This window comes from Notamacropus eugenii, chromosome 1 (genome assembly GCF_028372415.1).
Source record: "Notamacropus eugenii isolate mMacEug1 chromosome 1, mMacEug1.pri_v2, whole genome shotgun sequence".
In the NCBI taxonomy this organism is placed as follows: domain Eukaryota; kingdom Metazoa; phylum Chordata; class Mammalia; order Diprotodontia; family Macropodidae; genus Notamacropus; species Notamacropus eugenii.
This window is the reverse complement of record NC_092872.1, coordinates 427,840,538-427,868,213: the sequence shown is the minus strand read 5'-3', so window position 1 is coordinate 427,868,213 and position 27,676 is coordinate 427,840,538. Positions and strand designations below refer to the sequence as shown.

The window sequence follows — 27,676 nt, the reverse complement described above, 5'->3', positions numbered from 1 at the left end:
TCTTGTGAAAGTTACTTAACCTCTCTGGTCTTGTATCCTCTTCTGAAAAGTGAGGGGGTTGGACTAGATGATCTCTAAGATTCCCTCTGGCTCTACCCATGATCCTATGGAGCATGGATAGGGAATTAGCCTGTGCAGGGGACCCATGCTCCCTAGCTGGAATTGGGTGCACTTGTCTCCTTCCAGGTACAATCCACTGCCTGTCTCAGGAAAGGAGATAAGCTTTCAGCTCGGAGAAAGCGGACCAGCTCAGAGCCACAATCTCTCCATGGAAGAACAGGAGAAAGGCATCCTGATGGACTCTGCAGGGAAAAGGTAAATGTAAAATCCTTCTGCCCTAATCCCCTGTTTCCTAATGGCCTCTGTTCTCTGATTCTGAGCTCTTATGTTACAGGATGCAACGCCATGCAGATGCCATCTTTAGCAATAGCTACAGGAAAGTCTTGGGTCAGATCTCAGCCCGGAAACTCTTACAAAATATTATGGGCAAGCGACTGAGGTAAGCAAGCCTCTGAGTGAGGCTTTAGAAGATCTCCTTCTGTCTCTGTAGTGCCTGTCACTTTATTTTTTAACTTCAATTTTATTTTATTTTCAGCTCTGAATTCTTTCTTTCCAACCTCCCTAACAACCCATTATAAACATGTATAGTCAGGCAAAACAATTTCTTACCTACATAAAAAAAAAAAAAATTGGCCTCAGCCTGTCCTGAGTCTATCCCCTCTCTATCTGGGGTTGGGCAGCATGTGTCCTTGAGTCCTTTGGAATTGTGGTCAGTCCTTGTATTAATCAGCATTCCTGTCCTTCCAAGTTATTAGCCTACACAATTTTGCTATTACTGTATTATTCTCCTGGGCGTACCACTTTAGCTCTAGTGTTGGTCTAGCTTTATCATTGTTCAGCCATTTCAATTGTGTCTAACTCTTTGTGACCCTATTTGGGTTTTCTTGGCAAAGATATTGGAGTGGTTTGGGTCTAGTTTAGGCATCTTCCTACTGTTCTAGAAGCTCAGGGACTCAGTCATCTGTTCTCTTTCTAGGCCTTTTCATGATAAGCTTCTCTAAGAACAAGCATTCCACTATCTATTAATAAGCATTTCACAAGTGTCCTGTATGTGGTCAGTTCTGTGCTAATCACTGCAGCAGGAGGGGCAAGAGAAGCGTAAGAAATAGGACCCCCCCCCCCTTGTAAGAAGCCTAGTCTAGTTGTCAGCAGAGCAATTTTAATATACTAAGTAAATTGACAATTTTATAAATAACATTAATTGGAATATATGAATAATAAGCAAAATGAATGAATGAAAAAGTCTTTGTTAGGCACTTTCTCTATGCTAAGGTCTATATCTAGAGATAAAAAACAAAGTGAAGATTGATTTGGAAAGTTTAAGGGGTGGTAAGTAGAGCCATGGGCAGGTAGATTGACACATGCTTTCCAATAGCAGGGTCAGGACTGATTTGATGATGGTGCTAGAACTGCAAAGCTGAGTGGGGATGAAGGTAGATGGAGGATGTTGTAGGCTAGGCCTGACTCAATTCTGTCTGGTGGTTCAGGTTCAGGATTGGGGTAAAATGAGATACTCATAGTTGATCTAACAATTAAGCAAAAGTTTACTTAGCCATAGCATGGAAAGGATATTCACCATATGGAAACACATCTGTTCAGCAGATGTGTTGGTTCAGATGGGTGTGGTGACTCACTGCAGTGGGACATCAGTCAAGTCTGAGTACTGACTCCTTGTGGGCTGTACCTTTTAAAAACTGGGCTATGGGGATGTCACACGGATGCCTCAAGCCTTAGCCCCCTGGACCTTCTCAGGGATAGCTTTCTCGCCTTTTAAGGAAAAAAAAGCTAATCTAGCCATATATGGCAAGGCCTTAGTTTCAGAGGTTCTCAATCTGGGGTCTGTGAACTTGTTTTGCTTTTAAAAAACCTTTTGATATGTAACTGGTTTCCTTTGTAATATGATGTATTTTGTTTTATGCATTTAAAAACATTCTGGGAAGGAGTTCAGAAGTTTTACTGTATTACCAGACTTGTCCAAGTCTAGGACAACAAAAAGGTTCAGAACAGATTTTTTAAAATTTATTTTCTTTTATTTTTAATTTATGGAACAAAATGAGCAATTCTTTAACACAGCATAATAAAAAAACGATTGCACATGAAACTGTAAATCTATTATGTACAACTTGTTGCTCCTTTTAAAATATAATGAAGTTATCATGTAAATTTCTTGTTTTCTTTCCTCTCCTCCCCCAAAATGGCTACCATTAGACACAAATTTATATATATATATATAATATATATATACACACACACACATATATATACACACACTCACATATATACATATATATGTAAAATTATTCTATACACACTTCTGTTTATCAGTTCTTTCTCTGGATGCAGACAGTGCCTTTCTTCATAATGTCCTTTATTATTAAATGAGGTATTTATAATAGTCAAAATGACTTATTTGCTCAGTCATTCTTTTTTTAATCCTCTTTTTAAATTTATTTATTTATTTATTTTTGCTTTTCAACATTCACTTCCATAAAATTTTGAGTTTGAAATTTTCTCCCTCTTCCTTTCCTCCCCCCTCCCCAAGATGACATGCAATCTGATATAGGTTCTACTTATACATTCATATTAAACATATTTTCACATCAGTCATGATGTGAAAGAAGAATTAGAACTAGTATAAGGAACCACAAGAAAGAAGAAACAAAAGAACAAAAGAAAAGGAGAGTAAATAGCATGCTTCCATCCGCATTCAGACTCCAAAGTTCTTTCCCTAGATGTGGATGGCATTTTCCATTGTGAGTCTCAAAGTCATTCTTAAAACAACATTCATGTAACTATGCACACTATTCTCTTGGCTCTGCTCATTGCACTCTTTATTATTTCATGCAAGTCTCTCCATGTTTTTCTAAAACCATTGAGCTCATCATTTCTTATAGCATGCTAGTATTCCATCATAATCATGTACTGCATCTTGTTTAGCCACTTCCCAATTGATGGGCACCCCTTCAATTCCCAGTTCTTTGTTACTACAAAGAGAGCTGTTATACATATTTTAGAACATGTAGGTTTTTTTCCATTTTCCCTAATCATCTCCTACCCCAGAGAGCAGGAAATACATTTCTGGTGAAAAGATGATAGGAAATAAAACGAAACATGGCTGGAACAGCTGGCCTGAGAGAGTGGCCACATATGAGGACTCACCAGGGAGGGCCTCTCATTGTGGGCATTACAGAATTAAAAAGAGATGCATGAGACATAAGCTCTGCTTAGCAGCACTTGGATTAGAATATAGGCTTCTTGAAGGCAGGGACTATCTTCACCTTTTCTTATATCCCTAGTGTTTAGCCCAGTACTTAGCACACGGCAAATGCCTAACACATGTTCTTTCATTCTTTTAATTTATTGGTTGCATATTCCAATTAATGTTATTTATAAAATTCTCAACTAATTGTGTTAAAACTGTTCCCTTGATGGCTAGATTGTAAGTTTTTTACAAGCAGGGTGTATGTCTTATGCATCCTTTTAGCTCCAAAATGCCTTCCCTGAGCACCTCGAGGTCCTTACTGGTGAGTCCTCGTATGTGGCCTCTATACCAGGCTGGTCCCTCTAACCAGGCTTCATTTTCCTCTTTGCCGTGTCCTTCAGGGCCTGATCTCTGATCTGGTGACAAGGCCACCAATGGGAAAAAGACAGGGGAGCAAAGGGCAGTTGGTCATGAAGGAAAGAAGGGTGTGGTCTAGAATTGTGAGGAAAGCTCTCTTGAAGGAGATGGGAGCGAGTTCTTGGAGCACAGCCTGGAGCCCCCCCTAGCCAGCACCAGGTCAAACAGAGACAGCAATATTCTGACCAGGGTCTTGGTTCCAACTAAGGTTGTATCATTGGAAGCATGGGTTGGGATCTGCCCTTGGCACATAATCTGAGTGACAGGGATTTTTCCCCTTGATCTATCCCCACGCATTTTGTGCAATGGCTGATGTTCCCAGGCTCCCAGAAGTGTTGGAAAACCCCCAGCAATGTGAAGACAGCATCTGTCAAAGGGGAGATAGTACGGTACAAAGGACAGAGCACAGGCTCTGGAGTCAGAAGACCCAAGTTCAAATCTCACCTCTGATGCTACCTATGTGATCTTGGGCGGGGCATTTAACCTCTCTGGGCCTGTTTCCTTATATCTAAAATGAGGAGGAACGAGAAAAGGGACGCTTTGAGGTCCCTTTCAATTCTTGGTCTATGATCCTAATAGATACTGTTTTTTCTTCCCAACAAAAGCCGACAGGGAAATCGAGAGGAAGAAGGTCATCAAGTACTATCTAGACGTCAACTAGACAGCATCTTGATGGACAGCTGCTACCACAAACAGAGGGTGTTACAGGATTTCTTGGCAGCCATGTTGCAGAATCAAAGGTAGACGGAGGGGGTTTGAGAGGTCAAGTCTCATGAAAGAAATGACTACAGAATGTGATGTGGGGACTGAGAATCCTACCACCTCCCTAACTATGTGAGGGGCTGGAGAAATAGGAAGAACAGCGGGGCAGGAGACTGTGATGATGATATAAAACAATGTACAAAATCAGCGTATTCACTAAGTGCCTGCCACGTGCCCAACACTGTGCTAGGTGCAATGAAGGATTTAAGAGGATAGATAGAATTCCTGGCTTCAAGAAGCTTTATAATCCAGCTGGAGAGAGCAAACTAATGCATACCCAAAAGACAATCAGAGAACAGTATAGGACACTCTATAGTAAAGTTCTAGATTGTGGTACAGAGAGCACTGGATAACAGAGACCAGCCGAGGGATAAATCACTGTGGCCTGGGGTGGGGGTGAGGTGTCAGGGAAGGCTTTTGGTGGCATGTGAGACACATATGGGTATACACACAAACATAGTTGCTGACACCTAAAAGGGGCCCATAAGTAAATACCCTAGGCCTCTGTCTGAGGATCCTTCTCTTCGATGCTAACCTCTCTCTCTCTCAGAAACAGAACTGACTTTTACCTCCCAGTTAAGAGGATTTTCCCTATTCAGCTCGGGACTGTTACATGCTTCTTTTTTCATTTTCATTTTTTGCAGACCTAAGGGAATCACCAGCAAACTGGAGAATGTACCTGGGATCCTCACTAGGATAATAAACTTGTAAAACTGGAGGAAGTCAAGAAAACTCCTGCTGTTCTCAAACAGGTAAGACATAGCATCTATAACAAGCAGTCATCACCAGGATAATAATCACACATTTCTACAGGTCTTTAGGTTTACAAAGGACTTTCCTCACAACTACCTTACGAGATGGGCAGTTACTGTATTAATACTTCTTTTTACAGAAGAGGAAAAGGAGGCCCAGGAACAGAAGTGACTTGCCCAAAATGGAGATTCTAACCTGCCTTGACTTCAGGCCCAATTTGTTTCCACTGTACCCCAATGTCTTTTAGAGATTAAATCCCATCCCAGAACTGAAGAGTTAAATGGGAGCACAGACCATCGTTCAGCTTATAATCAACCCAGAATCCTTTCCATGGCACCCCCAACAAGCAGCCATCTGGTTTCATCACTACCACTGCTTCCCTTCCTTAGACACCATTGACCTTCCTACATCTGCTGTCTCTTCCTCCCAGAGTGTAAGCTATTTCAGGGCAGAGACTGACTCTCTTTTGGTATTCACATCCCTGGTATCTAGCGCGGTGCCTGGAACATTGTAAGTGCCTAACAAATACTCCTTCATTCATTCTTATTTGAAGATAAAAATCTTAAATACTTTCTGAAAGAACTTGGACTCATCGCTTCTAACCTTTATACCTCAGTTTCCTCAACTGTAAAATAGGTGGTTACTATGATACATTTTGGCTCTAAATTTATGATCTCATGAATGAGAGAGAATCTACCAATTCCAAAAACAGTTCATTCCCCTTTCTGAACAATTCTAATTGTTAGGAACATTTTCCTTGTATTAAGCTGAAAAATATCAGCCTCTATCTGCCTTCCACACATTGCTCCTTGTTTTATCTTTTGAAGCCTCATTTTTCTACTTCAAGTCTGATTTCTCTTCTACATGACAGTCTTTCAAATAATTAAACACAGATCTCATGTCCCCATCTTTTATTCTCTGTGATATGTATCCTCAACTCGTATAGCTGATTTTTGTATAATTTGTCTCACCAGCCTTTCCTGGATATGCTCCAATTTTCTTATTCCTTTCTAAACTGTGGTGTCCAAAAATTAATTTAGTGCTCCAGATAGGGTCAAGCCAGATATAATAACACTGCTAATGCTTCCTAAGATAGCATTAACTCCTTTGGCTGCCACATTACACTGTTAACTCATATTGAACTCACAGTCCAATAAAATCACTAAATCTTTTTTCATATGAATTGTTGTCGAGTTAAACCTTCCCCCATTCTGTACTTGTTTATCTTGTGTACCCCAATAGAATGTAAGCTCCTTGAGGGTGGAGACTTTTATTTTTGTTTTTGTTTCCCCAACATCTAACACACAATAAGTGCTAAATCGATGCTTTTTGATTGATTAGATCCATGTTGAATTTTACCATTTGTTTAATTAAATTTCATTTTATTTGATTTGATTCAAGAACTTTTTGGATATTTACTCTGTAATCCAGAACATCCAACTCAATAAAAAATAATGTATATATGTAGACTTTTCACACATACCTATAATAACCTCACTGATCTTTACTGATACCCTCTCTACCCTCCTTTCTCCCAAGGTGAAGGGAGGGTCAAGAATTAGTCTATTTTACAGATGGGGAAAGGGATGTCTGAAGGGAAGAAGCAAATAGTCCAAAGTCTTGTTTCCAGGACAGAGAAATTTTGGCTCAGTATAATGTAAAACTCTAACAAGGAAAGCTCTTGAAAAGCAAAATGTCCTGCCTTGGGAAATGGCAACTAAGAGTCCCAATGTTGGAGATCATTAAGGGTGAAGATGGATGACCATTTGTTGGAGTTCTGCTCATGTAGTGATTGGGCTAGAGGACCTCTGAGGTCCCTTCAACTCCTATGATCTTGAGACAAAGGTCCAAGTGTCTTTTCTCCTGGACTAGGACGATACTGCTTGGATATAACTACCTGACATTGCACAGAGTTCTTCAGCAAAGTCTGTAGGGTGTTTCTGAACCAAATTATTTGACAAACCCAGGTCCCAACATTTAACTCTTTCTCAATGAGGCCTCTTCTGAGCCCTCCCAAGGAGACTGTGGGAATAATTCATCTCTCTGTAGATTTGAATTACCTCATTTGGGGAAAATGCTCTCATCTTGTTACTCTAGTCCAGAGGCTAGATAACCAGCCACCTCTTTTGCAACCACTGTCATGGACTGGCTTGAATGTGACCTCTATCAAGACCAAGGCCTAAGAATAGGTGCATTGTTCCTAAAAGTTAGAAGTCAAATACTTAGGAGGGTCATGTAAAAGCTGAAAAGTCACAGGGCAAACAAGACTATGGGGCTGGGAAAACAGCCAGATCTTTTGTTTCTGTCTTAGCTCAGAAGTGCTCCAAATACCAGGGCCCCTTTAATGTGTGAGAGGAATATGCTCAGTGAGATCACTCCTGCCACCTAATATCATTATCTTCCCCTGGAGGCTTCTGACTGACCTTGGCTCCTGGATGACTGTAGTTCTACACAACTTGAAATTCTCTTTCTAAGTGTATCTCCCCTCCCCACCCCCACTTGTACTGCTTCCTCGGCATCTGTACCTTGTAATAACCTTGTGTTTCTTTCTGCAACAGAGGAATTCCCAGAGATGAAGAGCTCATCTGTACAATATTCAACCTGTAGCAAAGAAGGTGTGATATTGGATCCATTTCCTCATCTTTCCTTTGGAAATTGTAAAATTCATCTATATTGTTGACACTAGAATTTTCTCAAGAGGCCATGTCTTGTATAAGTTAGGAAGCCTGCGGGTGAATCTGCATGCAATTTGTGTCTAATTTGCATGTGACAACTTGCCAAGTAGGTGGCACAGTATAAATTCAAACACTGAAAATATTCATTTTGAGATTCCTTTCTCAGGTCCCATTTTTAATCATCCCTGACTTGAATTCCTCACCCCAGGGATTCCAATTTGCAAACCACTTCCTTGGCGGCAGTCATCCACCCCCATCCCCATCCCCATCCCAAAGATCACTGCCACAGGATCCATGAAAAGACTAGAACTAGGGAAAAGGAAATGAAGTGAGATTGGTTTTTAATTAAATTTGCTGAGTGAACTTGAGCCAGAAACAGAAATGTAGACGTCATAGTTATTTTAAAGTTACAAGAGACCATCTATGTCAAACCCATTTTATTTTTTAAAATAAATTTTATTGATACTTTCTGTTTTTATCACAGTAATTTCCAGGAATACTCACCTTCATGACTCCTCCCTAGTAATAAAGGAAAACAGTTAAAAATCACCTGGCAGCGTGATTGTGTCTCATGGCATAGAAAACATTCTGTATCCATGGTCCCTCACCTCTATATTGGAAACAAAACAAATCCTTTTTTCACAAAGTAAAATCAAAGAGGCAAAATCACGTGTCTAAGGTCACTGCAAGGGCTGGGAATAGAAGTCAGGCTTTCTAACTTGCTATGCTCTTTCCAGGTTGCTTTGTGGCCTCTCCCAGTAGCTGCTCTAACTAGGAAGGTTTAAGGAGCCTAGCTCTTATGCATAGGTCAGCCCCCTTACAATTCCAGTTCTTTCAGACGCCCACCTGAAGCTAAGGAAGAACCATAAGTCAGCATGATAAATCCATCCTTGCTTCCTTGCCAAAGCTCTGCTGTTAATTATATAGTTCAACCCACCCATCTGAACAATGCCCTGAAAAAATGATGCAAGAATAAATTTCTTGACCCCTGCTTATTCTTTACTACATAAAAATGCAGACTTCCCAGCACAGATGGCCACTAGTTGAGATATTTCCTTTGCCTGGGTCCTAAAGAATGAAGATTAGTGAAAAATCATGAAAATCAGCCCAAAGAAAGCAATTTTCAGGTGACAGATCATGCTTGTACTTTGTTTTTAATTCAGCTCATAGCATCATAGCAGATAAATTTCTGCAGATTTCTTTGGAAAATTTTTTTTAATAGTATTTTATTTTCCCCATTTCTTTGGAAAGGATTTTTAAAAATTAAAAAAAAAATCAATTAATAAGCACTTTTTTTCCTCTCTCCCTCCTCCCCCACCAAAAATTCACATAAGAAAATTGGGGAGGGGGGGAGGCAGGGTTTTGATACAGAAAAACTGCTATAATATTTTAAAACAATTCAGTTGTGCAATCAGTAGATCTGAGCACTGGGCTCTGCCACTAATTAGCTGTGTGAACTTGAGGACATCACTCAGTGCCTCTCATTTCCCCCTCCTCCGCTTCCTCATCTATAAAATGAACAAATTGTGGTTAAGTGGTTTTTGAAAGTCCCATACACCTCTAGGCTTCTCATTTCAAGGCTCAGCTTCCCAGCCATGGGGTTCGTTTAGTCGAGTAATCAGACATGGTAGGAAAAGTTCTCTCTGCCCTTCATGGAGAAGGTATCCTCCAAGAATCTCACACCCTTTAACTGTCTATCATCCCCTGTGCAAGTGAAGTCAGATGAGTCCACCCAGACTCCTAGCATCCTGTTTCTCTTACTGTAATTATGCCTTTGAGCTAAATTGTAAATAATAATTAGAGAAGGTGGTTTTGTACTCCCATTTTTGTGACCAAGTAGGATGTTGGATGTTCTAAATAAACCCATCAAACAGCAATTTGAGTCTTCCTCTCTTTCCGCTGTGTTTGAATCACTGCACATTTGTCATGTTAGCACAAAGTACACATTATAGTACATGGGGACAGTTACATAAAGGAGGGAGACGTGTATTCATCCATCCATCCATCCATTCATTCATTCCACATCTATTAAACTCCTCCTTAATATAACAAGGCTTTGTGCTTGGAAGTAATTTAGACTCAATTTAAGGGGAAACTTAACATTAAGAGCTCCGTGTTGGGAGTGATGGTACGTGTCTATAATCCTGGGTACCAGGGAGGCAGAAGCTGGCAAGTCTGGAGTTCAGGAGTTCTGAGCTACATTGAGCTGTACTTGTCAGTAAACCTCCCAGGAAGTGGGGTGTCACCCCCTCAGCCATCCTCCCCCCCAATCCCTCGCCTCCCTGTACCACATCGTATAACAAGCATCAAACCTGTCCAGGTCGGAAAGAGATCAAGTCAAAGCAACCATCTTGATCAGGATAAATAAGGAAGATCAGGGCTGTGAATAGCCCCTGCATTTTCAGCCTAAATGAGATGATGAGATTCAGGCTTAAAAAAAAATAAACTAAAACGAACAGCTCCCAAAGTGGAGTGGGCTGTCACAGGAGGTGGTGGGCTCCCCAATCGGAGGAATTCTTTAAGAGGAGGCTGAACAATTGCTTTTCAGGGATGTTAAGGAGAAGATTCCCATTCATGTTAGGCCATGTGATCTCTGAGATCATGTGATCAACTGCCAGCTCTGAAATTTTGTGATTCTGAGTGGTCAACATAAAGGTATTATTGAGACAGAGCTAGGTGGTGCAGTGGGGTAGCATTGGCTCTGAAGTCAGGATGAACCTGAGTTCAAATCCAGCCTCAGACATTTAACTAGCTGTGTAACCCTGGGTAAGTCACTTAACCCTGATGGCTTCCAAAAAAACCCACTTTTTAAAAAATTAAGGTATGGTTGAAGCTGTAGGGGTAGGTGAATTCATCAAGGGATGGGATGTTAGTTTGAGTGGTTAAGGGAAGATGTTGGGGCAAGAGGATAGTGGAGACTTGATCTTGTTTGTAGAAGAGGGGGAAGAACCATAGAGGAAGAGAGAACAGATGCAAAAGAATGAATGAATAAGTATTGGGAAGCAGGTCCTAGAAGAAACTGGACAAGATAGGATCAAGGGCATAGATAGAGGGGTATATTAACTTTTATAGTTTATGTAAATGATGTTTTAAAACTGCTTTACGTACATTATCATTGTACACACATACATACATGCCCAACAACCCTGAACATTTGAAGTTCACAACCCTGAGTTAGGTAGCCTGGAGGTTATCACCCCCATTTTACATATGAAGGCACTGAGGGTCAGAGAAATTAACTGATTTGTTCAAAGTTATACGATCAATTCAAATCAACAACCAGGCTTAGAGAACAAGGCAAGGAAACAACTATAAGTAAGTACTGTAAATGTGGCATCAATACTGGCTTTGGAGTCAAAAGTCTCGAATCTTGATTTGGACACTTACTACTTATGTTCCGTTCCAAACTCTCTCTCTTTCCCTCATACCCATTAAGGGAGGAAAGAAGACTATAATCCATTAATGTGTATAGACATGCAAAACAAATACCTGCATTAAACTTGTCCCAAGAAAAAAAGTAAGAAAAAACGAGAAATAGAAGAAAATATGCTTTAGTCTATCAGTTCTCTTTCTGGAGGTGGACAGCATGTTTCATGATGAGTCCTAAAATGTATAAATTGGAATCCCAAACCCAGGCTGCTACTGAGCATCACAAACAAACACTAACAATAACATTTACATTATAATTTAAGCGCTTCCCTTACAACAACCCTGTGAGACAGAGAGTGCAAGTAACACTGCCCCATTTTAGGGATGGAAAAAAATGAAGCAGGGAGTTCAAGTGACTTTCCTCTGGGTCAGAAATCACGTATTTCAGTGGAAACTACAACCCAGGTTGCTTGAATCCTAGTCAAGCGTTAGCATTATATCGAGGTATAAGAAGTCTCTTCATGCAGTTTCTTCACCAGAGATGTGTTTTGCTGGAACCTGTGATTTCATCTGCGTAGAGAATTCCCAATGTGGAAACTCTCTCCACTGATGCAGACAGCAACTCACCTGTAAACAGTCTTCCAGATTTGCCTGGGCTACTGAAGGGTTAAGTGACTTGCCTATAATCACAGAGAGGACATAGCAGAGGCAAAATCTGAACCCAGCTATTTCAGACTCTCAAGGTCAGCCCTCTTAAAAGCTGTCATGTAGAAGATGATTTAAGCTTTTTCTGTAGGGCATCAAAGGTGAGTACCAATTGGTAGAAATGACAAGAAGAAATTTCAGTATCATATATAATGAACTTGTGTGCAGTTAGGTGGCACAGTGGTTAGAGTGCTGGACCTAGAGTCAGGAAGATTCATCTTCCTCAGTTCAAATCTGGCCTCAAACACTTACTAGCTGTGTGACCCTGGGAAAGTCACTTAAACCTATCTGCCTCGGTTTCTCCATCTGAAAAATGAACTGGAGAAGGAAGTGGCAAACCACTGCAGTATCTTTGTCAAGAAAACCCCAACTGGGGTTACAAAGAGTCAGACATGACTGAATGATAATAATAAATTTCCCCAAGAGCTCACTAGTGAAGTAGTGAGTTTTCTAACAAACAAGCTACCCATTAAATTCCCACCAAACTGAAATGAGATGGTCAGCTTCTGGGGGGTACTGTCATGAGGCTGCCTATATAAAGAAGTGGGCTGCTTGTATTAGATGATGATGATAATAATAGGTAAGGTAGGTATGATTATCTGTTTTATAGATGAGGAAACTATAGCTCAGAGAGGTCAGGTGACTTGCCATGGGGTCACATAGCTAGTAAGTGTCTGAGGTAAAATTTGAACTCAGATCTTCCTGATTTCAAGTCTCGCATTTTATCTAGGCCACCTACGAGACTCAAGCAGCTGGATGATGTCTAAAATCTTACTCAACTTTAAAATTCCAAGTGGTAGCACATTTGGATGGAGCCCCATGCTGAACAGTTCCACTCCAAGCAATCTTTGCCCTTGGTTCCACAGACAGAGGCAATCTTAATCGTAATCTTATTATGGCCCAAATTTCTTAGAAGTCCTTACCTTGGATTGACAGGGGACATAGTTGAATGAGTGAAAGGGCACAGAGAGATCAGGTTATCTTCATCCTCAGTACTGAGGGGAAAAAATAAAACCAGACCTCAAAGCGCATGCTGGTGACAATAAGTCCTTACATCATAGTTTAGTGCCGTTCTAAATCTTTAGAGACTGTGATATTTCATTACTTGCATCACTGAGAGAATATTGATAGCTTCATTATTATTCTCCATTCCTATTTTTACAGATGAGGAAACCAAGACACAAGGATATTAAATGACTTGAACGAGATCATAAAAGAAGCTCGGACCAAAGTCAGTATTAGAATCCAAGAAATCTTTTCACTCCCAATCCATTGCTGTTTCCACCTCCTGTCCCCAACAGACTAGGAAGATGTGCTTATTCCAACAGATTACAATAATAGGGCAATGAAGGCAGGGTAAGAGCCAGAAGATTCTGGATAATGGCATGGGAGCATATCATCTGCAGTAAAAGCTAATGGAGGAAATTTATCTTGGAAGGGGAAAAAAGCTTCAAATTATCAGACACTTTATTGGGGTTTGAATTAATAAGGTCAAATCTTTTCAGGGAAAGTCAAAATGCCTAAACTAAATTTTGACCAATGAAAATGCCTTTTTCCACACGTAGGACCAATAAGTTTTGAGACATCTCAGAATCATCATGACATTTAAGAGATCAAGTCCAAATTCTCTTATTTCACAAAGGAGGAAACTGAAATCTAGAAAGTTTAATTGACTTGACAAGGTCAGATAGAGATAGTGGTAGATCAAGATCTCCTTGATCCTAGACCCATTAGTTTTTGTTTTTTCTACTGCCTCAGGTAACAAGAAGTTACAGCAAAATAATTTAAGATTTTAAAAAAATAATATTTTATTTTTTCCCAATTAGATGTGAAGAGAATTTTTAACATTCAATTTTTTAAGACTTTGAGTTCCAGATTTTTCTCCTTCCCTCCTTTCCCTTCCCTCTTCATTAGATGGTAATCAATCAAATGAATTATATATGTGCAATCACATATAATGTATTTCCATATTAGTTATGTTGTGAAAGAAGACCAAAAAAAAAGAGAAAATTATGAAAAAATAACATGAAAAATAGTAAGCGTCGATCTGCATTCAGACTCTATCAGTTCTTTCCCTGGATGTGGATAGCATTTTTCAACATGAGTCTTTTGGATTGTCTTGTATTGCTGAGAAAAACAGCAAAGTAATATAAAGCAGTGTCCCAGCTATTTATATTCACCGATGTCCCTCTCCCTTTAAATCTCTTTATCTTTTTGGAGGAAGATCAAATTAGTCCAACAATCTATTGGTCACGATCTATGTTACAATTGAGCATCATGATGTAAAAGTGAGGTTACTGAGAAATTTTGTTTTGGCCTGACATATTCCATTTCACTTACAAAATCCCCAAACCCAATCTCTTTTCCAAATCTGTCATCCTGCCCAAGAAACAGAATTAAGCTATGACTTGACAAATTCGTTTTTATTATGAACTTTAAACATCTACAAACATAAACATTTCAATATGCAAAGATTAGAAGAGGGCTATGTATGAGACTATGAATTTGTAGAGTTTACTTTTTCTTAGTCTCTATGTGGTTGTGAAGAATAGGAGTCAAACTTCTTTTGGAAGTTGAATTCATATGTCCTAAAAAGCATTTTTGAGAACTACGTGAAGGATCAAATTAGAAAGACGAGTGACACTAACAACCCTTTCATTCTCCACTCTTGAAAAGACAGAATGAAAGGTAAGACCTACAGGAGCACACAGCACCCTGTGTCTGGTTCCTTGATGGCCATGATGAAAACAAGAAAGCACAATCTTAAGAGACGCACGAGGGATACTGAGAATAAGTAAGACATTTCTGGGATCTGAGAAAGAAAGTTTGGTGAGGAAAAGTAAGGGAAGTACTGCATATAATCAATGAGTCAGAATCACAAAACTCACAGGTCCATCTCTTATAATTCTCTATCCTATTCTCCACACAAATCAGACATTCTCTAATCACTTTTCTCTGCCTGTACTTACAATAGCAGAATTGGAAGGTCTCAATCTAAGCTTTTCAAATGAAATTATGGCCACTGGAACTCACACTACTTCTGAGTTTATGAGATGAATTAAATTTTTAAAAAAAGGGGTGGCAGCCTAGGAACAATTATAAGTACAATTATAATTAATATTATGTCAGTAATAATTAGATTCATTATACAGTCATTATTACTACAATGTAGCAATAATAATATATAGCACAATGTATAATTATACAAAGTATAATTATTACAATTAACAGCTATACTGTGTCTTATAAGCTTTAACCTTTCCCTGTGAACACATGGAGGGAATTTTCCCCACTACTGGATATTGCAACCATTTTGTTTTTGATCTACCTGCTATTTGTTTCTAAACAAACATTGAAATCCATGGAATATACAGCTTTCTAGGAGAGAATAGGTCCTTCGGGAAACATGCAGTAATAGCAGCACCTCTGAACTAGGACAGCTCTTTCTAATTGTAAACACAAGAAACATTTATATACTGTTCTCAGGCAGTGCTAGTGCCTCTGGGTACAGCTATGCCTACCTATGCCAGGGAGACAAATGAAAGAATGTTAAAGAGTTTATGAAAGGTTAACTTTAACTATTTGCAAACACTAGGGGGAAAAATAGAAAAAGCCAGACAGTTGCTGGCCTCAAGGACTTCATACCCAGCTTTGGCAGGGAGACAACTCACAAAAGAAAGTTAAGTGTCAGGGCAGACAGAAAGGCCCAGAAGGGCCTCATCTAAGGGTGAGTAGACAAGGTGGATGACAAGGTCTAAGAATCCTTAGATTATATCAGTAAATCAGATGACAGCATCCAGTATATGGAAACCAGGACAGATGTAAAGCTTAGAGGACCTTAAAGAGGCAGTGGCAAGGCAGATGGAACAAAGAGGAAGAGAGAGCAGGGTTCAGGCATTTTCAGGATTAAAAACAAATTTTTTTTTATTTAATCATCCAAAACCATGCATATTTCAATATACAAATACAAGAGGGCTGTATATGAAACCATGAATTTATGTTGGTACAGTTTTCTTTTTCTTAGAGTATATTCAATTTAACATAGTGATAACAAAACTGCACAGCTTGCCTGAACTTCCTTCTGCTCTTTTATGTAGATTACGCTGTTTCACTGGTGTTGTTTCCTTTCTGTTCTATTCATACTTTTTATATTGCTCTTGTTATCCACCAACTGCCTTCCTCCCAAAAAAGCTTTCCCTGTTAGCAAATAACCATAGTTAAGGAAAATAAATCAGTACATTGGTCTCCTTATAAATTCTGCACCTCTAGTCCATAGCCTCTCTACTGAGAAGCGGAAGAATGCTTCATTATCAGCTGAAGATAATTAAAAGGGAAAAAGCAAAGGAATAAAGTGATTTGGCACAATACACAGTAATAAAAGAAGGTCAACACTTTTTCTGGAAAGAGAAACTTAAGATCCAAGAAAAGAGATCTTAAAGTTGCCCGCAAGTGTCCCATTTGTCTGCCTACCAGGGGACGCCCATGCTGTCTTAACCCGAACACTCCACTATCCTACGCAGGCCTGCTTTTCCCCAGTGTCTCAAGTTTCAGAATGCTTCTCCTTTACCCCCAAGTTCAAAATTTCTGTTCTTAATGTAATTGCTCTCAGTAATGTTAGGAAAAAATACATTTGATAATTAAAAAAACTTACCCTGAAGTATGAATGACTTAATAGCCCAATTAATCCAAAGTAATTATTTGCTTTGTAAAAAAAATGACCCATTAATTCACACAAATTTATTTGGGGGAGAGGGATTCTTTTTTTCATTTTCTTAAAAAACCACTTTTATACCACTTTTCTTTCTAAGCATATCCCTTCCTCCTACTTGACAAGTCATCCTTTAAAACAAAGATTAAAAAAGGTAGTTCAGCTAAACAAGTCAACACATGAACTATGTCTGACAGGATATGCAATATTACACATCCATAAGCCCCCACTTTTGCAAAGACAGGAGGGTGGTATATTTTTCTTTACTTTTCTCAGGGACATTATTAGTGTTCAGTTTCTATTTTTTTATTGTTTACGTTGTTACAGTGACTGTATATAATTTTCCTGGTTGTGTTTACTTGGTCCTTTTTATCAGTTCATATAAGTCATAGCATCATAGATTTTAGACTGGAGGGCACCTTCAAGTCTATCAAGTTCAACCCCATCACTTTACAGAGAAGGCACCTGAGGTGAAGTGACTTACCCAGGATCACAGAGCTACCATATGTCTGAGGCATATGTTTTAAGGTCTTAAGTCCCCTATCCATCGCACTCTAGTGGCTGCCTTTACTTCTCTAAATGTTTCAAATTGTTTCTTTCTCTTATATTCATTTGCTGTGTTTTGTTTAGTCATTCCCCAACCAACGGGCATTTCCTTTACTTCCAGTTCTTTGCTACCACAAAGAACCAAAATCAATCAGTATTTTGGGATAAGTGGGTTCCTTATCTGTCTTTGACTGCCTAGCAGTGGTATCTCTGGGTGGTAATACTTTAGTCATTTTTTAAAGCATAATTCCAAATTGCCATTCAGAATGATTGGTGAACTATGAATTTTTAAAATCGTGGAATTTCAGGAAAGGTAACAATGAAGAAATTTAGGTCTTATGAAAGGGTTTTTGGCAAAGGAGGCTTTTCCAACAAATCTGAAGTCACATCATACTACTCGGCTTAGATAGATAAGGCCAACCCTGCTCAAAGCTTCAAGATAGTTGTTCTTGGGAAGATGAATGCAATTGCAAAGTGGTTTTCTGTGGTGTAATACAAAGAGCCTGAGATTTAGAATCAGAGAATATGAACTCAGACTCTAACTTTGCTATTCACCATCTGTGTGATATCACATCTACTCCAGCTCTTTGTCCCTTCATCTGTAAAGTGAGGAGGTTGGAATAGTCCTAAATCTATGAGCCTATGATCTCACCTCTATTGATTGGAACAGAAGTGAGCTTGATTACAGAATTCACATGACCTCTCCTGTTTCAGGACCCTGGACAGTATCTGCCCCACTCACCCACAACTATACACTCTTATTTGTTAAAGCAGAAATCCTAGATGCTATAGAAAGTTAGATACTAGACCCCAAGATACAGCTGGTGTTCATTTAGGAAGGAAAATCACGTTGGGTAAAAACAAAGGAAACTCAGTTCTATTATGCGAAGAGAAGAAGCAAGGGTTGATATGAGACAAGACCAAAATTGCCAAAGTAATGCTCCAGTCAACTTGCTTCGCTTTTCTGCCAAGCAAACTGAACCACATACCTATGTGATAATGCACACTAGAAATCCACCATCCCAGAAATATCTGAACAAAACTCTCAAAGGTCTCAGTTCCTCTTATCAGACTCTTTATTACAAATCACAATAATTAGACTCCAAACATTCCAAAACTCAACATCTGGGCATTCTTAAGAAATCCATCACAACCTCTTGATGGCTGATGGCCACAGTTCCAAAGGAACTGAACATCCGGGCTCACAGAGAGTTGCTCAACAGGAGAGTGAAAAAACAAAAGACAAGCAAAAGTACAACCATAAGATCCTGGACTTTTTTGTTTGTTTGTTTTAAACAAAAATTGGTTCCATGTTCCACTCTCCAGGATGTAAATTGTTCCTTGGCTTCTATTCCATGGAACATTCTTTTAAATTTTTAGACTTTACTTCTTCCTTCTGGTATTACTGTGTTGTTCTGAAAGAAGAGGGAGAGAAATACAAAATTATCTCAGGCTGTAATTTGCTGTCGCAGTTTCTACCTAATGACAACCAGGTGATCAAGCATCTTTGACACTGAAAGATCCTGGTTCTTAAGGTCATAAATACAGAAGATGAACAAATATGGAGAATGGGATGTGGAAATATGGAGAGACAAGATGTTGCCAGTGATACTACATCCAAAAAAGCTCCCAAATACAGGGTGAATCTCAACCAGAGGAAAAGCAAGAGAATAGATGAAAAGGTTAAAGAACATTTGGCTTGGATCTTGTTGACTCCAACTTGCCAAACAATGTCTTATGTATGGAAGGATTAAGGGCTTCAAAACCCCCTGCAAGTTGCCACTGGACCAGCTACGCTTCGAAGTCAAAGAAAGCGTGGCTTTGAGGAAGGTAAGCTAGCTCATAAGGAAAACACTAACATTTTACTGTGTAATCACAATCCTTCCTTCCCTGTGGCCCTTTCCCCAGTTTGCAAGAGTAACAGGAAAGCACAACAGGCAACAAATTCCAGCCCTGGCTACTGCCACATTACCGGTGGAGTATATAAATTCAAGTGACTAAATCAGTCCAGCTCTGTCAGTGAGAAAGGAAAGCTCAGAATGCCCGCCTCCATTCTCTAGTTCTACAGAGCACTGAGAATTCAACATTGTGAAGATTCAATTACAGAGGGGGTTAGGAATCTAATGAAGAAAAAAACTCCAAGGGTAGGCATGAACATTAGCAGTCTTTCCTTACGAAACCGCAAGCAACCAAAGGGGCAGCCAAATCCAACATATCCAGAGGACTCTCCATTTTGCATTTGGCTTCTAATCCATCCTTCGTTCCTAAGACAAGTACCAGAAGAGATGGAATGTGTTCACATGGAAATTGACATGCAGACAGCAGCATAAGCATGCAATGAAAGCACCCTGATTCAACCAAGCATTTTTTTTTAAGCTCAATGTTTCTACCCAGTTTATGGGAAAGTTGGGAGAGGACAGGATAAGCAATGAAGAGGGAGATTAATGAGAAGTATAGGTGTGAACAAAATGATTTCTTAGCTAAGAAATTCTGCCTACAAACTGTCTGCTGATGCTTCAAACTCAAATATTTGCCCATCAATCAAGGGTGGTAGGTTGATTTCCACTGAATAAATGAGAAATGGAGCAGGGGGAGGGGGCAGGGATGGGACAGAGAAAGGAAGAAGTGGAGAGTGGAGGAGGAAAGGGAGTAGCACAAGGGGACAAAAAGGTAATATCCTTGAGTTCTAGGAAGTTTCTTCCTCTAATTACCTCTCAGTGCATGTCAAAGCCCTAGGGGAAAGCAGGTAGGCTGAGAATACAAAGATTAGTTTTTCAAGCCAGGGTGAAGTGGAGAAGGTATCACTAGGTTCACCCAGGTATTGAGGGCCTCTAGGTACTCTCTATTTTGGTGATGATCTGCATTTTTTTTCCCCAAACTGTTAAAATTCTATCTCTATGCTTCCCCTACCCATCCTGACTACGGTCCCTGTTCCTAACCTTGGCTTAGCAACCCGACTCCGTTCTGCAGTGTTCCTGATGTTGCCTTGACGACCTGATCCTGATCTCCTGTGTTCCTGTCCTCGCTTCCTGTTTGCTGCCTCTGCTTCACTCCAGATCCTGCTCTCCGGATCTCCGACCCTGGGCTGGTTACCTGACCCCAATTCCTCAATGTTCCCTTGGTTTGACGATTTGCTTTGATGTTCTCGACCCTAACTCCAATCAATTAATTAACCAACAAACATTTATTGAATGCCTACTACATACAAAGGACTATAACCCTCCCAAAGTGATTTTGTAGCCCTTTGTCCTTTGAGTGTAAGTAAAGACAGTAAATATTCTGCCAATTCAGACTCAAAAGGACACAAACATAAAGACCAAGGGCTTTTTTCTTAAAATCCCAACCTCAAAAAATTCCCCAACTCTAAATGATGGAGTTAACTTCTCTTTCCCTAAAGCTATTTGTACTTAAACATAAGTAATATGTGAGAATCAAACCGATGCCTCATTTTATAATTAAATATAATAATCAGTATGTAGGAGAAAGAACAAGAACTCCAATACCAATACTTTCCCAAGTAGGCCTCAGACAGGAAGTAGACTTTATGACAAAACCAAGAGTTCTGTCTTTCTGCACTGAGGGCTGAAGAAAAGTGGGTTAGGCTCATAAAATAGCATGAGGTCAAATTCTATGTTGATTTCTCCTCTTTTGGAGAGTGACCAAAAACCTTGCTGCTTCAGTCTGGCTGGGATAACAGCTTTCAATATAAGCAATAACCATAGGGACACCTCGACAATTGAATCATCATTATACCTTTCCTTCTAGTTACAAGCCTAAAGGAACTGATCAACATAGTGTCAAACAATCACTCCCAATTCCTGGAAAGAGGTCTCATTAACAATAACCTAGGAATGAAGAAAGGGTTTTAACTGGCTATTCTGGTGTCACAGGTGGCAGACCAGGCCACTCCTAGTCACTTTCTGAACTCTAGGAACCTATTTTCTGATTCCAGCTTTGCTATCTAGTCACCTTGCTTTTGTGGTCATCAGTCCTTACTCTGGTGTCTACTTCATCTTATCACATAGTTCAATGAGACTCATGGTCTAAGTTTGCAAAGTGGCTAACAATTTATGACAAAGATGAAAGACACTGCCTGGACAGCAGGTCCCACTAACTAAATCTGGCCCTCATCGGCACTGACTGCTCTTTTTCACAAATAGCTATCACAGAAAAGATTCACTTCAAATACTCTGGCTTCTCTTTCTAACATGGTCCTTGGGGTTCCAAAGAGTTCTTTTTGGTACTGAGTGGGGTCACCCTGGAGGTGGTCAAAGTTGCATCCCACTTACACTGAGCTCAATTCCACTACACTGTGATCAGCAAGGAACCCCTTTACAGACACAGAACACCTCATAAAAATGAAGGGTAGGAGAGCCATAGCATCCTTCATATAAGACATGAGACATCTGGGCCATTTTGGTCACCATGTGGTGACCTCCAAAGAACAGGTTTATTTGGGGCAGGGGTCGGGGGGGTTGTCATGTTCCAGAGTCCCAGATTTGTCCAGCAAGTTGGAAATAAGTTTCAAATAATACTGGTTGGGCCCAGGAAGTGAGGGAGGTGAGAATTAGATGGAACAACCAACATGCGTGAGGCAGGTAAATTCAGAAAGGGCCCTTACTTCTGGGAAGAGCTGGTCATTAGTAAGACCCCCCCTTTGGGTTTACCGTAGTGTCCTATATTTTGCCAATCTACTGCTCTGTTCTGCAGCGATCCTGCCAAAGGAAAGAGGGTTTGAGAATCAAGAAAGAATAGTGAGGAGGAAAATTAAGCAGAAGAAAGAAAAGGCACACACACCACCAGGACTTTCATTAGTATCACTTTTTTTCCAGTTAGAATCTAATTGTCTCTCCCAAGTCAGTATGGCAGCCCTGTCCCAGTATCATATAGCAAGGTCAAGAAGTGCAAACCCTGAGTCAAACACTTCCCTCATATTCCTGCTTGGTTTGCCAGGGCACCTTCAAAAGAGTGATATTTTCACATAATGAAGTATTTCTGCTATCTCTGGGATTCTACACAGTAAGTCACAAGAGAATGCTAGGCTGTTTCAAAAATTGCTTGGAGAGCTCAGCTCCCATCAAAAGGCAATGCAAAGGTAAGTGAAGGTATCTGAAGGAGCTGGGAAGGTGAAAGAAAATGAACTTGCTGCGAGTGTTTGATCTAAGGGAAGCCCTGGCGGAGCTCAGATTATCACAAGGAGTCCAAATCTACTTCTTTGCCCAGTGCTCCACAGTAAGACAGTTGGAAGACTTACAATAAAACTTTGTAATGGCAAAACTTTCTTTTCTATGTCCTTCTGTGAGGGTAAATTGCTAAACTGATGGCCAAATTAGACAAGACACTACAAATCTAAGTATCAACCACCCTCAGACTAGCATATATGTACATATACTGAATGGGAAAAGGGAGAGCACTATACTGCACCCACAAAATATGATTTTTATTTTTATCTGACACAGCCTTCAGTTGGCTAAAATAATCCAAATTCTAACAGAGACAAACCATATAGAAAGATTTCTTTGTAGTTATGTCTTCCTTTAGTTCAGTTTGGAAATCCAAGTTGCCATCTATCTGGAATCACTACAAGGATGGGCAATTAAAGGAGTAGGTGGATTTGAGTTTGGAATTGCCTTGTTTTTTTCATAGCAAAGAGGTGGCACCCCCATGGTAAGAGGAAAGACCTCGAGTCAGTACTATGGGGACTCTTTATAGGACATATGAGCTTCCTGGGGCTGAAGGACAGCTGGCTGCTTCTGGGAAAGGGACTTGATGAGAAAGTAAACTGTCTCATGTTCTGCAGGAGAATCTTACAAGGTTTCCCTGAACTAAAGGGGACTTAAGGTGGGGACATGACCTATTGCAATTCAGTAGTACGAAAGGTGGCAATTCTACTGAGCTAAGAGGGCAGGGTAACTGACATTATGCATAAAAGGAACCTCTCAGTTTCAGCAGAGGAAGGGAAGAGAATGTTTATATGTGGTGAATTAAAGCAAATCTCAAGCCAGATGTTCTAAACCCTTTTAATCATCATAAAGTAATTATTCCCCATCCTCATTCTAATCACTAGAGACTTAAATTGCTAAGGCTTCAATATACTTAGTGCTGATCAGTAAATAGCCCCTTTCTGACATAAAGTGATTATAACCTCTACATCTAGGTTGGATCCAAGAGACAAGTACTCCTTTATGTATGTAAAGATACATATCATTTTAGAATGTACAGTCCTTACCCATCAAGCCACAAGATCAAAGCTAATTCTATTATACAAATCCGAAAAGCAAATTATCTCAAGTCATTTTCTTCACAACTGAGTATTTCATCTTTTTTGTTTGCTGTCTTCTTCATGCTCCACACCCCCAACCTGCACTGATACCAACAGTGATTCAACCTGATAACAGCTGACTGACTAGCTTCCCTTTTGCCCACAGGAAACAGGCAAACTACTGTCTGCTTGAAATGTTAAAAGTCATTATACAGATCCAGGTGGAAAGCCCCAGTGAAGTTGGCATTAAAAAGCCAATGTAACTAAGAACGTAAAACAAGATTATTTTATAAAGAGATACCAATCCCCATTGTGGTTCTTTTCCTCCTTCAGAATGCCCACCCCACCCCACTTTACCTCTTTACTGCTTTGTAGGCCAGCATTCTGTTGCCTGCCAGGAATGTGATGGTCCCCAAGATGGCCAAGTACTTCAGGGTCTGGAACATGTTGAGTTGAGTCCAATAGACATACATGAGGCCAAGCATAGCTAAGAGAAGGAAAATGAATATCAGGCACCAAAGGAAATTAAGAACTTGTTAATGGTAGTGATGACTTTAAAATCAGCACCCTTGACTATACTACAACTGAAAAAAAAAACCATGGAAAGAATAAAAGATAGCTTAGTGTCAGAGACCTAGGATCCACCACTTAGCAGTGTGACCTTAGACATCTCACTTAGCCTATCTATATCTCAGTTCTTTCCAATGAAATATGAAGATAATTATCCTAGTCTTATCTAATTCCCAGAAGACTTGTGAGAATAAAATGAGAAAATGCATGTGAAAGTGTTTTGAGAATTAAGAGCATTTTATGGAAATGAGGGGTTATTAGCTTCAGGTTCGTTATAGCTTGACCTAGCAAGAATAAAGTTGTCTATGTTTTAATTACAGTGGGCCCAGCAATCTCAATCTAGTCACTCTTGGCCAGAAGGAAGAAGGATGACAAAGGGCTCTAAGATGGAAGTATGAATGAGATTCTATGAGAGGTGTAGACAAAAGTCATAAAATTGGCTTTTAAATTCCTTTATGATAAAATGACGTTTTTATACATGGTTTGGATGCTAAATTCTCACTGTAGAATCAGCTCATTTGGCTCTGAAATGGGGTTCTTCTGAATAAGTGGGCAGACACTACCTCTGGTAAATGTGAATTATCAGTACAGTGTGGAGAGCCCTGGGGAACTCCATCAACACTCTTCATCTAGGAAGGTGGTTCAGTGTAAAGATATAATAAAGTAATCTCTTGAAATGAACAGGGCTATTAAATGAAAGTAAATGGGCTGCCTGGAGAAGCTTGCTATAAGCTGATGGACCAAACAGGTTTATCACCATATTAACTATTCTAAAAAGCCAGGAGGAAGAAAGAAATGTTATCCTATTAAGTCATTATAGTTAATAGGTTGTGAGTTCACTTGTCTGTGTAGTCTGAATGTTAGAAAGGTGAAGCAGAATTAGCTGTTTAGTGCACTTACCAGCGTGCCCCAGGTGAAAGATAATCGTGCTGGGAGCAAAGGTGAAGTTGGAAATGTTGGCCCCAAGCCGAATCCACTGCAAGATGGGAGAACACACATTAAAAAGACATTAAAATATAAGTAACACATGGTCAGTGTCATTACTAATCCACTCAACAACCCAATGGACTTCAAAACTCGGGTTCAATCTGGAAAGAATGGGTTTCTTCCAGTGACCAAAAATAGTCCTAAGATACCCTATCATAGGCATGTCACTGGTTGACTACATTTACCGGCAAGGCATTCCAACTTTCAGATAGACTTGAATAAAAAGTTACAAAATCACAAAACTGAAAAGACTAAACAGTCACACCACACAAACTGATTCCAGTCCTAAAAATGTTCAAATATTGAGTAAAAGCAAACTTAGTAGTTGTACGATCTGTTATAAAGCCAAAATTGTGCTTTTTGTTCCCCAGGATGTACAAGACAATGAGGACCATTAGTAAGCTTTTCTTACTCTGGTTCAAGTTTGTGGAAATGTAAAGCACATCATTTAGATTTTATTTAACTACCTAGACTGTGTAACTTTGTAGAAGAAAGAATGTAAGGAACATTACTTACTACTTTTCAAATTCTCTTCTAATCCTTGTCAGTATTCAGATGTATTTTTACAGGTGCAATCAATTTCTACATATTACTTTGAGTTTTGTTTTCACTTCCTTTATATATATGTACCATTCAACCTATCAATATAGTCCTCTAGCTATTTTTAATAACTACACAGTACTTTCTAATTTGGATAGCCAATCTTCTACAGCTGAACATTTGTTCAATCATCGCCTATCCAGTGATTCTTAAACTGTGGGTTGTGACTTCAAGATCCACAGTTTAAGAAGTGCTGAGGGGGGTCTCAAGTGGAAAAAGTTTATGAAACCCTGTGCTATATTAAAACCCAACCCAAACCTTGGTTCAACTTTGTTAACCCCTAAAGTCATAACTATCTTATCCCTTCATCATTCCCTCTTACCACCCATTCACTCCTGACCTTTATCACTAAATTCAATGGCCTTTCTTCATTTCTCATTTTCCTCGATTTCACGTTAGACCCTGGCTTGATTTCCAAACATCACAGCCTTCTGGTTCTCTCAAACTATTTCTATGTCTCGCCTTTCCAAAGCTCTATCTATGCTTCCCCCTCTTCTCCTTCTCTCAACATTCATTCCTTTAGTGATTTTGTTCAATTTACATTGCTTCAATTAGCAGCCCTAAGCAATGATTTCCAGATGTCTACCTTGCCTTCCATTTCCAGTTGGATACTGGATGGGTCCACTTGAATATCTCACAAGTACCTTATTCAACATGTCCAAACAAAATAATCTTTCCCATAAAAACTGCCCCTCTTCCTATTCCACTGCTTCTATTAATGGAATCACTCAGATTAAAAATTTCAGTCATCTTTAGCTTGTCTCTCTTGCCTTTAACATCGTAAAAACTCTTTAGTCCTGCTGACTTTACCACTGCAACATCTCTTGTATTCGTTCTCTACCTTCTTACTACCAACACTTTCACTAACACCCTCATTACCTCTTGCTTAAATTATCATACCAACTTCCTAATTAATCTATCTGGTCTAGCCTTCAGTCTCACTATCCTCTAGTTTAACTCTCCACACTGTGACCAGAGTAAGCCATATGTCAATTTTATCATTCCTTTACTCAGAAACCTCTAACTTTCCTAGTACCTACTATATTTAATAAAATCTCAATTTCTGACTCTGACAATCTCACTCTAATCTATCATCCCACCTTTATTTCTTACCAACCCCTTCCATGCATAACATAACATGGTCTACATGCAGAAACTCTATGTTTCTACATTCAGACATCCTTTTCATTCTTCAGGGCCCAGCTCAGGTACCACACCTCCCATGAAACACAATGCTTGCTGTTTAAAATAGATATTTTGTTTTCTAATCATCCTCACTGAAAAATGATTTCTCCTTCAAAGCACTCCATAACTCCTTCTTTGCACTTGTCCCATCCTAATCTGTGTCACAATTAGTTGCGTATGTCATATCTACCCTACTAAATTACAAGCTCCTTTGAGGGTAGAGATTGCATCCTATTTTCACCTCTGCATGCCTGGTACCCTGCATGGTAAATGTTTATTACAGATCTCACATTACAGGACACCATTTCTTACTGAATCTGGATTGTTTATAGTTTGCAAATCATTGCTGCTGCCTTTAAACTACATCACAGAGGAACACCAAGTATACTTTGGCAGAGTTGCTGCTTTTGACTCATCGTCTAAACAAAAACTGTTATGTTAATTTTGTCTACTCACCAAAATGAAAAGCAAAAGTAAGGGGGAAAGGATCAAGGCAGTAAATGTATTAGACACTACAGTAGGTGGTCTCTTCTCCGGCTCTCTGAATAAGTGCTGAAAACAGAAGACACAGCAAAAACACTTTAGTACATGCCCTTCCCTGAAGAGGTAGCTACCATACATAATAAATCCTGGCTCTTTTATTATGTGTCAAACTGAGGAAATCACTTCCTTTTTTTAGGACTCAGTTTATTCTTTTATAAAATGGATGACTTACAGGTTCTTCCAACGTCCCTATAGATGGTGCTAAAGATGGTAATGATAGTCAAGTGCCTCAGGTGTCAAGCTACAAAACAACTGGGCCCTGACTTCACTCAGCCTTAATTTCTAACCATAGGATGACCTTCCTCCTTAAGGAACTAAATGGTCCCCAGACC

The 27,676-nt window shown here is 39.6% G+C and overlaps 1 protein-coding gene across 8 annotated transcripts in view; it reads right to left on the bottom strand.

The window, feature by feature from the left end:
• The window catches only part of RPN2 (ribophorin II), an 83,414-nt gene that overhangs the window by 13,130 nt on the left and 42,608 nt on the right, over positions 1-27,676 (bottom strand). For 3 of the 8 annotated variants that reach the window (XM_072631518.1, XM_072631516.1, XM_072631515.1), the window contains exons 14-17: positions 27,258-27,353; positions 24,930-25,005; positions 23,817-23,946; positions 18,256-18,612 (exon numbers count right to left, since the gene is read on the bottom strand). In XM_072631518.1, the coding sequence (XP_072487619.1) occupies positions 18,600-18,612; positions 23,817-23,946; positions 24,930-25,005; positions 27,258-27,353 (315 nt within the window). In that variant the 3' untranslated portion in view covers positions 18,256-18,599. Of the gene's footprint in view, positions 1-18,255; positions 18,613-20,108; positions 20,349-21,864; positions 21,913-23,816; positions 23,947-24,929; positions 25,006-27,257; positions 27,354-27,676 lie in introns of those variants that run through there. The other 5 variants (XM_072631512.1, XM_072631511.1, XM_072631517.1 and 2 more) reach the window with 3 other exon arrangements.